We start from the raw sequence: 14,732 nt of genomic DNA, 5'->3' as shown, positions 1-14,732 counted from the left end.
TTAAACTCTGCACCCTAACCACATGACTACCTTATGACTCCCTAATTCATGAGTTTATCAGCAATTGCAGCACCAGTGGGGGACGAGATGGAATGCATAGGAAAGGAAGCAAACCTTATGATTAGATATGACAAAATGGATTGTCCAACCCATTTCACCCATACCAGCACAAACTTAAGCAGACACAAGAATGTCCACATATACTTAATAGATAAAATTTCATGCCCTACCCATTTTAAAATGGACAAAGGAAATACGAGCAGCCCATGGACCCTGACTAATTTAACTAAAACAACAAATCTGTTTTCTTAGTTTTTCTTTCTCGGCCTCCAATAATGCAACTTTACCAACAGTTAGATACACAATTAATATAAAGATGAATCGTGTGGCAAAGGTTGTATTACAAGACAATGGTGATATCCAGCAAGAGCTCACGTGGGATGTGTTATCAGAACCTAAACATGGTAGTGGTGATATTCAGCAAGAGCCAACAGTTGAAAACATATTCATAAATTGAAAACAATCCAGAAGTAAGATTGGGTAATAAATTGAAAATACTGATTCATAATCATGACAATTGAATTAGGGAAAATTGAAAGAAATGGGAGAAGAATGGAAGGGGATAAATGTTAGAATGGAAGAAACAAAATAGAAGAATGGAACAGGGAAGAAATGAAGAATGAAAGAAATGAAATGGAAGAATGGAACATAATGAGAAATGGAATGAAAGTAATGAGCATGATGTTGCCAGTTATCACTGAAATAGAATGAAAGTAATGAGAAATTGAGTTTTGAGAAACGAAAGAAATGAAATGGAAGAAAGGATTCTAGACCTTGAAGAATGAAGATTTTGGGTCGTTTAGTGTATGTCTACGGGCTGCCCATTTAGCCTGCTTGAAATGCCCGCAAATTTAACGTGCAAGCAGGTCAGGAAGATAGGCTACTGGGCAAAATATTGAATACCCTGCCCGAATTTTTTGCGGGCGATGCAGCCCATATTGCAATCTATACATAGGATAGTGGAATTTCCTTTTGGGCGTTCATTTGGTTAAATTGTCATAACTCCACTGAGAATTTGTAAGAATGGTACATGGAATGAAAGCTGAAACTGTGACAGGTAAACAGAATCAGAAAAGGACTTTACAAAACGAAATAGAACCATATTATAACACATTTACATCTGAAGTTGTCAAACAGATGCAACATGGGAGCTGGAAAGTCTAGTTTTTGAACATCACATTTTTTTCGAATTGAGGAAAGATGGTCAATCAGGCACTCCACGGGACATTCCTCAGGACTGTAGCCATTGGTGCTTACCTTGAGTGCCGGACACATTGAATGAACTTCTGTGTGCCCAACTACTTACTCTCCATGAAATTTGGAATCAACCCAGAAAGTGGAGATCAAAGCCAATCCAACTTCTGAGAGACCATAGAATGTTTAGTTTAACTAGCTGTACATAAATCTGCATTGCTTCTTGATCATTTAACTTCATCCACTTCCTCATCCGATTCCACATCAATAGCTGTCATTTGCTTCATTTTCTCAAGCTGCCTCATGAGATCCAACCTTTCCCGAGCATAAGTAGATGGAATCTGCAAGGAAGAAGACATCAAATTCTTATGATGTGATCATTGGAGGAAAAAAATCGGAATATGAAATGGAAAGAAAAAGAAAAGGCAGTAGCCAGCCATGATATACATACCAGAGATGGTACATATCTCTGAATAGCAGCCAACATGGCTGCATGACCAACGGCAGTAACCTGTTCAAAATAAATATTGTCCTCTTTAGTAGGTTCACTGGAACTATAGCCTCCAAGGAAGGAAACACATCTAATATTTGGAAATGATAATATGGCAGTTACACAATATTAAGAAATAACAAGTATGAAATAGTAAGAAGCTCGTTCTACTTATATTTTCTCTTACTTATTTTCTACAAGCAGAAACTCTTCTTAATCTTTTCTTTTCAATATTTATAAGAAGATTTAAATGGGGAAAATGAATTGATCATTTCAAATTTGGCAGAGTCAGATTCACCAGCAGGAAAAAATGGAGGAAGCAAGAATCTCAACTATGCAGAATTGAGGATTAAATAAATAAAGTAACCATAGATTCAAAAATTTAAGTTAGAGAATGATGGAGATATATATAATAAGGTAGGGTGAGGGATGTCCAAGCCTTACAAGGACTATATTTGGCCATTGGCTATCTGATGTGGGATCTCAAAGCAACTTCCTCATCCTCAGGCCATCTTATCCGGGCTAACACCATCTTATTAATGGTGTCTCTGGGCTAACTAACCCAAAAAGACAGGGTGAAGGTTGTCCAAACCATAACTAACCCCATTGCTCATCTGTGGGATCTCAACAAAAGGTAGTCATAAACCTTTAATTAATCTACTAGTCTAAGCTGATGAGAGCTGGTCTTGACATGTTGTCAAAACTCAACCTCCATAAGAGTAATTGGTTTAGAGTTGCCCACATTGTTTGGCCTGTACATTGTTCAGACTTCAAGCCCATAGGGCTCTTGTGTTATTATCATGGATGCTGTCCAAGGAGTGCAAGGTAAATTTCTTTCATCTGTTGGTCCAATTACATGTTCAACAGCTAAGAAGATGGAGTCTTTAGTTTCTATCAGCGTTCTAAATTGTGGTTGCAGTCGTGTTTACCGCAAGTGTGGAAAATTGCAGGAAAATGTGGCTGATAAGGCCGAAATTGTAGTCGCGGTACTATTATAGAGACTCCCAAAACCGCAATATTGCAGCCACAATTGTGGTTGCATAGTGCAGTTTAAAACATTGGTTTCTAACTTTCTATTAAAGACAGCATATATGGGGCAGGATTACATTGTTAAGTTGTTAAGCAACTTGAAATAGGTGGTTGGAATGCTTAATTATGTGTACAGCACTTATTCTGTTCTGAAACTAAATGTCCAAATACAATGTATAACGTGGAACACATTCTTAGTTAGGTAATTTATGTTTTGTTTTAACTTGAGTGTCTCTTGATTAGTGGCAGACCACTTAATAAGGAAAACCAAGAGGCACTCAAGTTAACACATAAATAACATGACTAAAATCGTAATCGACATGAGAATATATTTAGACATTAGTTTCAGACCAAAATAAGCACACTACCTATTTCAAGTTCACAACTTAACACTATAAACCAGCAGAAAAAACATATTCTTCTCTGGGAAAGTAAAGACTCCATCTTCTAGCTCTTGAACATATGATTGGACCAATGGAAGATATAAATTTTCTTGCACTCGTTGGTCTGCTGCATCCATGACCTTGTCATCTTGCCCAAAGACAGTGCAGGCTTATAAATGATGTAACGAAGCTATGCATGATTGGCTAAAATAATATTATTTCTTCCAAATTTTGACTTGTCAACCTGGGAGGTGTGGGTTAAATGGGTCACATCAAATTGATCCGTATTCAAACATTGCAATGATTTAGAACCCTTAGCTACTTCCAATATCTATTTGATTAATCACTTATGCTGCTCTAGCCAAAACAGATAATTCAGAAAACAGCACATGTTAAGCAGATATAGTAAATGAGAACAAATCTAAGATGTGAAAAAGTTGTTAACTCACCGGAAGCAGCATTAAAATACCAATTGGAACAACAGAAGCCATGTCAGTCAAGGTTCTTTTAAGTGTTTTCTTTTCCTTCTCAGTCAATTCATCCCCTGTCAGGGACCTTCTAAACAAACCCATGGCAGCAGCAACATCGATAGCTAGAAGTTGAGTTCCTTGCCAGACGTCCTGATTATCAAGTAGAAGACTTCAGTTCTCGGGTGTTAGAGACAAGAAGCCCCCTGGACTCAACTATAAATCTCCAATATATTTTTTATGCAACAGGGGACATAGTGAACATCATCTAGAGAAGGTCTACAAATTTTAAAATGCCAATTGTTTTTATTTTTTTAGTTTCTAGAGAAGATATGCGAACAAAACAAAGTAGTTGATGTAAACAATCTGATGGTGCAGATGAATTCACAGGTCAAATAAGCAAAGATAGTCTTTCCAAGAAAGAGAAGCATCAGATTAAATCATACTGTTCCTGTTTCTTTTAATTTGTCCAAAGATTTCTCTATGAAATTTTCTTTCTTCTGACCCCTGACAATTTGAACAGCTCCAGAATCATCATTGTAGCGGGCACCACCATCAATAACCACCAATTCCTGTAACAATATACAATGATTAATATAAAAGAATGTTGAAGGGAAAATAAAACTTAATGCAGAGCATAGAAAGAAAAAGATGAAGTAGTCAATACCAATCACCATGCAGATCTAGTAAAATCATCACCAAGTACAAAGCAAAGGCGTCGAATTCAAATTTTGAAATCTCGGTAAAACTTAAAAATTCTACCAAGTTTGATATCCCTATGTATGGGGATGGTCTTTGTACCATGACCTGATGGTGATACAAAGACCATATATATCAAGAGAAAGTAATTAGCAGACCACAAGAAAAGTGACATAAGGATAACCAAGAAAGTTGGTGAATGTAAGAAAGAAGAGAAGAGAAGGAGATACTGAGATTGAGAGAAAACAGTGAGAGAGAGTTGTAACTAACTCTGTAAAATCTTATTAATGAAAATCAGTTACAAAAGATAGGGGGAAGGCTATTTATAGAGGCATACATAACATAGTTTCACAACAAGCTTATTTATCCTCTAACTAACTTTACACAAATTAACTAACTAATTACAGTATAGTATGTACTATATTCTAATATACCCCCCTTGAAACAGAGGATCCTTATCTAAGTTAATGATATTTTGACTTGTCAGGATTGTGTGTTGTAGTAGTCTTGTAATTGATTTCTAAGAGTCACAAACTTGGTGTTTGGCAGAGGCTTTGTTAGAATGTATGTTGTCTGAAACTCTGAGGGAACATACTTCACATTGAGAGTCTTGGTTTTGTTTGGTTTTGTTAGAATGTCTGTTGTCATTAACTAACTAATTATTGCATAGATCCAGCTCAATATGTTTGGTTTTGTTGTTTACGTCATTATTTTGTGACATAACAACTGTACTGAGATTGTCACAAAATATAATTGGAGAGTTGTATGTAATTCTTAGTTTACTAAGAAGAGATTCTATCCACATAAGTTCTTGAGAGAATAGAGCTAGACTCCTATACTTCAATACTAGACCTTGAAATGGTATGTTGTTTCTTTGACCACCAAGTGACAAGATTAGGCCCTAGGAACAAACAAGCTTCAGATGTTGCCTTTCTATCATCCAAGTTAAAAGCCCAATCAACATCATAGTAGGCTATTAGGGATAAGGACACAAGTCTAGTAAAACTAGCATACTGTATTGCTCCTACAATGGATTTGTAAAAGGTAGGGTCCTCATCAAGGTTGTTAAAGCATAGAGTCAACCTTGGAGCGGGAGGGTGGGGTAGGATCGTAGAAGTGGTGGAGCGTAACACGAAGTATAGCTCCACTTAAAATACAAAGTTACATTTAAAAGACACAGAGGGTTGGAGGAGCAGTGGTAGTTGACATGGTTTGTTAAAAAACAGAGGGAAAAGATAAAAAAAGGGAGTTGGAGGAGCAGTAGTAATGTTTTTTGGGAAGTATTAGAGTAGTGTTGATTATGCAATATTGTTAGCCCTTATATTCTTTCTTATTCTGTTTTCACTCCTATTTATATGGAGTAGTTATTCAACATTTATTAACTTATTCAATAATAATAATAACAGATTCAGTTTTTCTTTTCTCTCTCTCTTCTCTCTCATTTCTTCTCTTCTCTCTTTTCTTCTCTAAGCTTCAATTAAGCTTTTCTAACATGATATCTAGAGCTTCTCTTTCCTGGTTTTGCTATGATCAAGATTGAGATCACGATTCTTTGATGATTCATTGCGAATTCTTGGATAGAATTTCCGTCGGTTATTTCATCTTTTTCGTTCGATTTTCATCCATAATTTTTTGAAGATTTGTCACGGGTTCGTGACCTAGGGTTCTTCAGTTTGCTCTTCTTCTTGTTGATTCGTCGTGGAGTTATGTTTCTTCACCGATTCTACTGCCGGAGCTCGTGGTTTTCGTGTCGGTGTGCCGTCGCTGCGTTCTACTGTCAGAGCTCGTGGTTTTCGTGCCGGTGTGCCATCGTTGCGTTCTTTTTGCTCCGTTCGTCTTTGGTTTGGTAAGGTGCTTCGATTCTTGCTGTGCGGTTTAGCTCTCTCTGTTTGCTTTTGCCGTCGGTTATTGTTTCATGAACGGTATCACCTTTATCTTTGATGCGTTACCTATGGCTTCCTGTGGTGAGTTGATTTGTTGCTTCATCACTATTATAAGTTGATTCTGCTTTTATAGTGAAGTGTGACCTAGTTTTTTCAATTCATTAGAATTGTTTCTTGCTGAATTTGTTGAGTTGTTGCTGGTTCAGTTTGCCGTTAATTTGTCCATTGATTTTTCAGCTTTTCATTCATGGAGGATTATACGTCTGTGCCGTCTCCTCGTCCATCGCAGGTTGTTCCTCCACAAACAGTTTCATTCACTCAGGTGATCTCGGCAAAATTATGCGAGAAAAACTATTTTCTATGGAAGCAACAGGTTGAAGCAGTTATTGCTTCTCATCGTCTTGAACGTTTTGTGATTAATCCACAAGTGCCTCTATGATTTTTATCTGAGGAAGATCGAGATGTTGGCCATATGAATCCTGCTTTTTTTCAGTGGGAAGAACAGGATCAACACCTTGTTTCTGGCTGTTACAATCATTATCAGAGAATGTGCAATCCCAAGTTTTAGGCCTTCGTCATGCATGGCAAATATGAGATGAAATTCACACATTTTTTGACTTGTTGATTCGTGCTAGGAGTCAATTGTTGCTCTCGGAACTACGTACTCTGAAGAAGGGTACTCAAACTGTCTCTGAGTTTGTCTCCCACATCAAGGCGCTTGTTCATTCGTTAGCTGCTATTGGTGAAGTTATCTCTGGGAGAGAGCAAGTTCGGCTAGTGCTGGAGGGTCTTCCCTCTGAATATGAGTTCTTTGTGACCTCGATAAATAACATAAGTGAATCGTGCTCGTTTGTTCAGCTTAAATCCTTGCTCATGGCTCATAAGACTTACTTAGAGCGGATTCACCCTCCAGTCATTGAAACCTTTTCAGTGAATGTGGCTCATTCGTCTATTAAGCCTCGTCCAACGGTTCCTTCACATGTTTTACAACAGATTTATGATGTTCCTGATTCGTCCAGGCCTCATTCTCTTGTTCCTCAAGGAGTTCATTCGGGTGTTGATGCATATGGACTTCCTGACCCTTCCTCTTAGCTTCCTCATTCTTTTGGGAGAGGCAGGGGTCACGGTTTCGGCAAAGGAAGAGGGGGCAGATTTCGATTTGGTAGAGGTGGAGGTGGTGTCAGGTGTCAGTTGTGTCAGAAACCTGGACATCAGGCTCTCCAATGTTGGTATAGGTTTGATTTGGTTTTGGGAACACAACAGCAGGCTGTTTCGGCTCAGCATCCTCCAGCCCCATCCTATGTGGGTCTACATACTTCTCAGCAGTCGTATCACTTTGTTCCTCGCCAGTATGGATTTGCTCAACCACCTACCTCGCATCCTCCTGGTTATCCTCAGACTTCGATTTTGGGTCCTGCCCTATGCACTCCTCCTCACCTTCTTATGGAGCTCTTCCTCAGCAATCGCGACATGGATACAGTCTCATGCAATGGTTATGGAGCCACACGTCTATAACTCTCAGCTTTGGTATCCGGATTCAGGGGCCACACATCATATTACTTCTGATGCGTCCAATATTATGCATCAGACTGACCTTTCTGGTGCAGAGCAGATTCATATGGGAAATGGTTCTAGTGTTCCCATAACAGGTATCGGTGTATCCACTTTTTCTTCCCCTTGTGTCCCTACCTATACCCTTACTCTTAATAATCTACTTTTGGATCCTTCTATAACCAAGAATCTGGTTAGTGTGCGTCAGTTTGCTAAGGATAATTCTGTTTATTTTGAGTTTCATTCTCACTACTGTTGTGTCAAATCTCAGGTTGATGATTCTATTCTTCTAGAAGGGACTGTTGGACCTGAAGGGTTGTATGAGTTCAACAATCTTCGTTTTGCTGCTTCCAAGTATGTCTTCACTACTAGTAGGGATAGTGGTTCTATAGGTTCTGGTTGTAACCTTGTTGTTTCTTCATATAAACACTCTAGAGATGATACTTTGTACTCTTTGTGACATTCTAGGCTAGGACACCCACATGAAGGGGTTGTGAAACATGTTTTGAGGTCATGTAATATTCCTCTTATGAATAAAAGCAAAGTTGTATTTTGTAATGCTTGTGCTTTGGGAAAATCTCATCGTTGCCTTCCCAACCTTCTCTTAATGTTTACTCGACGCCTTTTGATTTGGTGTATGTTGATCTGTGGGGTCCTGCTCCTATTGTATCTGTTTTGGGTTATAGATATTACATGTCTATTGTTGATTCATGTACTATATATACTTGGTTGTTTTTGTTGAAGCAAAAGTCTGAGGCTATTGTTTTCTTTAAGCAATTTCACACCATGATTCAGGTCCAGTTTAAAGGTGTTCTTAAATCTGTCCAAACAGATTGGGGTGGGGAATTTGGACCTTTTGCCTCTCTTTTGAGCTCTCTTGGTATTCATCATCATGTAATTTGCCCACACACTCATCATCAAAATGGTATGATTGAACGAAAACATAGACATATTGTTGAAACAGGTCTCATCCTGCTTGCTCAGGCTTTTCTTTCTTTACAGTACTGGGAGCATGCCTTTGATACGGTTGTTTACCTCATTAATAAGATACCTAGTCAGTCTATTCATGGTGGTATTCCGCACAATTGTCTTTATAAGTTTTCTCCTAACTATAGCTTTCTTAAAGTTTTTGGTTGTTCTTGTTTTCCTTGTCTAAGACCTTATATCAAACATAAAATGCAACATAGATCTGAAGAGTGCATTTTTCAGGGGTATTCCTCTCATCACAAAGGGTATAAGTGTCTGTCTTCTACGGGTAGATTGTATGTCTCTAAGGATGTTATTTTTAATGAGTCTAAATTTCCTCACTCAGCTACCACTCCTTCATTACCTTCTCCCTCTTCCTCTACTGGTGTCAGTATTCCTCTTACCGTTTTATCGGATACTCAGTCTTTGTCAAATCCAAACACTACTCCGTCTCAGTCCACTCTAAACACTACTTTTGGTTCTAGTTCTTCACCTAGGTCTGTTCCTCTAAACACTACTCCCTTTCCCACAGTTTTGCCCTCATCATCTGAGGGTGTGTCTCCTATGTCTCTAGTTGTGTCTGTTCCTCCTCATAATTCTCACCCTATGCTTACCCGATCTAAAACATATCAGTCTAGACAGCTTCATGCTCCTAGTGTCTTCACTGCTTATCTTGGGCCCAAGGCAGCCTTGTCTATTCCTGAGTGGCGGTCTGCCATGGATGTTGAGTTTGATGCTTTGATGAAAACCAGACTTGGACCTTGGTTCCTTTTCTCTTACATCGTGAGGCTATTGGCTGTAAATGGGTGTTCAAGGTGAAACAACATCCTGATGGTATTATTGATAAGTATAAAGCGAGACTTGTAGCAAAAGGGTTTCATCAGAGAGCTGGTTTTGATTATCATGAGACATTCTCCCTGGTGATGAAACCGGTCACAGTTAGAGTGGTTCTCACTTTGGCTCTAACTCATGGTTGGGATATTCAGCAAATTGATGTTAACAATGCATTTCTTAATGGAGTCTTGAAGGAGGATGTGTACATTCAACAACTAGAAGGGTTTAGAGTTGTTGATACTACTCTAGTGTGTAAGTTGAACAAGGCCATTTATGGTCTTAAGCAGGCACCGAGAGCATGGTTTGACAAGCTTGCAGGAACTCTATTGTCATTTGGGTTCAGGAAGTATAGGTGTGATCATTCTCTCTTTATTATGATCAAACCTACTTGCAAGCTATTTGTCCTTTGTTATGTGGATGATATTATTATTACAGGTACTTCCTATTCTCTTATCAAACAACTCATTGATAAGATGCACTTAGCCTTTGCTTTGAAGGATCTGGGTGCCTCGGACTATTTTTGGGGATCGAAATTCAGAAACATCGTAATGGTTCTCTTCTCCTCACTCAGTCTAAGTACATTAAAAACTTGCTTCAGCGGTTTCATATGGATGATCTGAAGAGTCTACCTACACCCATGGTAGCAGGGTGTAAACTTACTAAGCATGGTAGTAATTTCTTGGAAGATGGAAAGCTGTATCGATCTCTTGTTGGTGCTTTGCAATATGTCACCATTACTCAGCAAGAGATATCATATAATATTAACAAGGTGTGTCAGTTTCTCTTTCAACCTCAAGAGGAACACTAGAAGACTCTTAAAAGGATCCTTCGGTATCTCAAAGGCACCCTTCATCATGGTTTGTTGTTACGACCTACTCCCTTATCTCATCCTCTTCCTCTCTATGCTTATTGTGATGCAGATTGGACTGCTGATCCAGATGATCGAAAGTTTGTTTCTGGTGCTTCTGTTTATCTTGGTCCTAATCTTGTTTACTGGTGGTCTAAAAAGCAAGAGTGGGTTGCTCGTTCAACTGCCGAGACTGAGTACAGAAGTTTAGTTGTTGCGGCTAGTGAAATGCTTTGGATTCAGAGTCTGCTTCATGAGTTACAGTTTCAGGCTACTACTCCTGTCATTTACTGTGATAATATGAGCACTGTTTTACTTTCCAGGAATCCGGTTCTTCACTCTAGAACCAAACATATTGAGTTGGATCTTTTCTAGGTTCGAGAAAAAGTTATCAGCAAACACCTTCTTGTTGAGCATGTTCCCTCTGATCATCAGGTTGCTGATATTCTTACCAAGGCCCTCTCCTCCTCTAGATTTGCTATCCTCAGAGACAAGCTTCGGGTTACTGATGGTTTTTCTACTCAACCTGCCTAAATGTCTGGATGCCTCGGGATTCAGGGGGAATATTAGAGTAGTGTTGATTATGCAATATTGGTAGCCCTTGTATTCTTTCCTATTTTGTTTTCACTCCTATATATATGGAGTAGTTATTCAGCATTCATTAACTGATTCAATAATAATAATAATAACATTCAGTTTTTCTTTTCTCTCTCTCTTCTCTCTCTCTTCTCTCTCATTTCTTCTCTTATCTCTTTTCTTCTCTAAGCTTCAATTAAGCTTTTCTAACAAGAAGAAATAAAAAGATTTTGGGTGAAAGAGCATAGCCATGTTGTTGTTCTGCGATTTAAGAAGAAGAGATGAATGAAGAAATAGTGTAGCATGATTTTTATAGAAATGGGTGAATGAATTTTTGATAAAATGCAAAGTTTCCACTATGTGGCCATGTGGTAGCAGTTGTATAGAAAGAGATGAAAGGTTTCTAAATTTGGGTTGCTGAAGATAAAAGGGTTAGGCTTTTTTTAATTTCTAAAAATGGGCTGAAATTAGGTCAAAATTAGGTTAAAAATGGGTTGGGCCAGAACCTGGGTCAAAACAAACCCGAAATTGCATAAGACATTTGAAATGGTTGTCTTCTTCCTCAACTCGGAAACGCACATGGATTTTGCGAATCGACGCTCCAACACGTCGCTCTGCATGCGCGGCCACTGGTCCGCTTTTCTGCCCATTTTAACACGGTTTCCACCATGAAAAGTGCTGAATCATGCGATTCAACACTTTGGAGCGCACTTTTGATAACCATGGTCCTCATAAAAATATGTTCCATGCTTAGTAAGTTTGCAATTACTTGCCATGGGAGCAAATATAGGCTTGGCTGAAAACATATGGGCTCTTTCCAGAAGATCCCTGATGTGTTTGAAATGAGGGATGAATAAGGAACCATCAAACTTGTGTTTGACCTCAATACCTAGAAAGTAATCTAGTGAACCTAATTGTTTTAGAGCAAAGGTGGAGCTGAGATCTTTAATAACTTGTTTAACATGAGAAGGTGAGGACCCTATGACTATTATATCATCAACATATACTAACACATAGAGCCTATAGGTATGAGATGTGTGTATGAAGAGTGAGTTATCACACTTCGTGACCTGAAAACCAAACTTAACAAGTGAGCCTTTCAACCTCTCAAACCATTGTCCAGGGGCATGCTCAAGACCATAGATAACCTTGTGTAACTTACAAACCAAGGTTTTACCAGTGTGTCATATACCCCTTATCAAGGAATCCATTTAAGAAAGCATTATGGATGTCAATAAGATCCTGATTTGAATGGCTTTACTACTGGATAGAATGTTTCAATATAGTCTACTCCATGCTTTTGCTAAAAACCTTTGGCAACAAGTCTTGCCTTGTACTCGTTGACAATACCATCTGAATTTTCTGAGCCTAAAGACCCATTTCTAAATTATTGCTTGTTCGTGAGTGGGTAGTGGCACCAAGGACTAAGTTCCTAAAGCAATCAATACATCATACTCTGCTTTCATTGCTTGCTGCTATACTGGATCAGTTAAAGCAACCTTGGCATTAACTGGTTCAGAGAGAGCTTAATGAGCAGTAGGACCTATTAACTGGATCTTGTTTGCATAGGATTAGAGGAATTAGGAATAGAGGAGGATAGTATAGGAGAGTAACCAGGAGACATAGATGAGGGTGGTGAGGATGAAGGTAAAGATGTAACATTAGAAGTAGAATCAGGACTAAGATTAGGATTGAGACTAGAGGAAATTAGAGGAGTTGAACTAGGAGAAGATGAAGAAGGAATTGAACTTGGAGAAGTTGATTGTGGGATCTCACTTAGAGAAGAAATTCTAATAGCACAAGGAAAGAAAGGACTGAGAGTAGAATTATGTGGAAAGTAGTTTGAATTTGAGGAATTTGAATGATATGTAGATGAATGACAAGGATCATGACTGTGAAGAATAGAATCTAGGTAGTCAATTGCGGATAGCGGAGCATAGCGGTCGAACCCAAAAACACTATCGTGGGATAGCGGGTAGTGGGATGACCGCTACAACTAAAGAAAAAATATAAGTAATTTATATCCTAAACATATAAATATACAAATACACCAAAAAACATTCAAAATATAAGTAATTCATACTCTTTAAGTTTTGACAACAAAAAGAAACTCACTAAAGGAATGGAAGGGGGAATAAAAGGAAAACAAAAAAATATAAGTAATATATTAAAATTTGAAAGTGTTGAACATGGAAAGAGAGAAAACAAAAATAAAAACAAAAAACTATAAGTAATATATTAAAATCGGAAATTGTTGAACATGTAAAGAAGGAAAACAAAAATAAATTCATAGAAGGAAGGGAAGGGGGAAGAGGAAAGGGGGAGAGGGGAAAGGGAGAAGAGCAGGGGAAGAGGAGAAGAGGGAAGGGGGAGAAGGGTGGAGGAGAAGGGAAGGGGGAGAAGGGTGGAGGAGAAGGGAAGGAGAAGAAGGGAGGAGGAGAAGGGAAGGAGAAGAAGGGAAGGGAAGGGAAGTCACTTGTTTTTTTTAGGTTAGTATGGTCACGTGTCTTTTTTAAAAGGAAATAATGAGAGAGGAGTGTTTTATAAAAAAACTCTAAAAAACCAATGCCATGTAATAAAAAGTAAGGGCAAAAATGACATTTCCCATTAAAATTAGGATTCTTCATCCTGAAGAGGGTTCTGCAGTGGGTTTTGGCCCACACCTCTGCTGCAACTCAACCCACGACTGTGCGACGGCCAGCCGCACCGCTATACGCTATTCCGTCACGGGGAGGGACGGTAACCTCCGCAACTTCCGCTATCGCACTGCTATCGCGTGCGATTGACTACCCAAATAGAATGATGACCATCCTTATTAGAGAACAACAATTAGTTATTCTTATATTTCCTATGCTGAGTAAATTGGGTTATTAGTCACATGCTCAATAACCCAATTAATCACATATCTAATTAGTTGTTAGGTTGTTATTTCAGTAACTAACTTATGTTAGTTACTGATTTCCTCTTTCTGTTTTTGCTATCTCTTATTTAAAGAGATAAGCCTTCTCCTTTGTAATCAATCAAATATTCATCAATAAAGTTTTGAAGTATATTCATCTTTTTATCTTTTTACATGGTATCAATCGCCCTTATGGCCAGTGCCACTGATCCTTCATCACCACCACCCTCCCATTCCTCTGCTCCTCCAATTCGAGCAGTTTCTCCTTCTCTCTCTTCCTATTCCCTCTATCAAACTTAGTGAGAAAAACTACCTCACTTGGTGCCAATTCATGGTCTCTGTCCTCAAGTCAAACAGGGCCATTAGATTCATTCATCCTACTGAAATTCCACCAAAATACCTATCTGAATTTGACTGCACTCACCATCACATTAATCCCTCTTATCTCAATTCCATCTCTGAATCTCTTCACACAAGAGTCATTGGCTGCACCTCATCCACTCAATTATGGGATGAACTTCACTCTTTCTGCAATGCACACACAAAGGCTAGAAGCAGACAACTAAGGGCTCAATTGCGCAACATTTCTCAAGGCAACAACACCATCTCAGAATAGCTCTCAAGCATCAAATGCATCACTGACTCTCTAGCCTCTATTGGCACACCTATCTCAACTGCTGAACACATAGACTATGTCATTGATGGATTGGGTGAGGATTTTCAAACTGTCATCACTGCTATAGAAAGCCAAATTAACCCACCCTCCATTAATGACCTTGAGCAATTTCTCTTGACCTTTGAGTCAAGACTCATCAAGAATAAGCATAAAGCAGTTTCTGATGCCCTTTCTGCCA

General features: G+C 38.7%; 1 protein-coding gene across 1 annotated transcript in view; it reads right to left on the bottom strand.

Annotated features, from left to right (window-relative positions):
• LOC109347542 overlaps positions 1,018-14,732 on the bottom strand; it is a 42,055-nt gene continuing 28,340 nt past the window's right edge. The window contains exons 15-18 of the mRNA XM_019587454.1: positions 4,070-4,195; positions 3,606-3,776; positions 1,706-1,765; positions 1,018-1,595 (exon numbers count right to left, since the gene is read on the bottom strand). Of these exons, the coding sequence (XP_019442999.1) occupies positions 1,482-1,595; positions 1,706-1,765; positions 3,606-3,776; positions 4,070-4,195 (471 nt within the window). The 3' untranslated portion in view covers positions 1,018-1,481. The remainder of the gene's footprint in view (positions 1,596-1,705; positions 1,766-3,605; positions 3,777-4,069; positions 4,196-14,732) is intronic.

Source organism: Lupinus angustifolius, chromosome LG05 (assembly GCF_001865875.1).
Source record: "Lupinus angustifolius cultivar Tanjil chromosome LG05, LupAngTanjil_v1.0, whole genome shotgun sequence".
Classification (NCBI taxonomy): domain Eukaryota; kingdom Viridiplantae; phylum Streptophyta; class Magnoliopsida; order Fabales; family Fabaceae; genus Lupinus; species Lupinus angustifolius.
The sequence above is the reverse complement of the archived record's forward strand: the minus strand, read 5'-3'. Positions and strand labels throughout refer to the sequence as shown.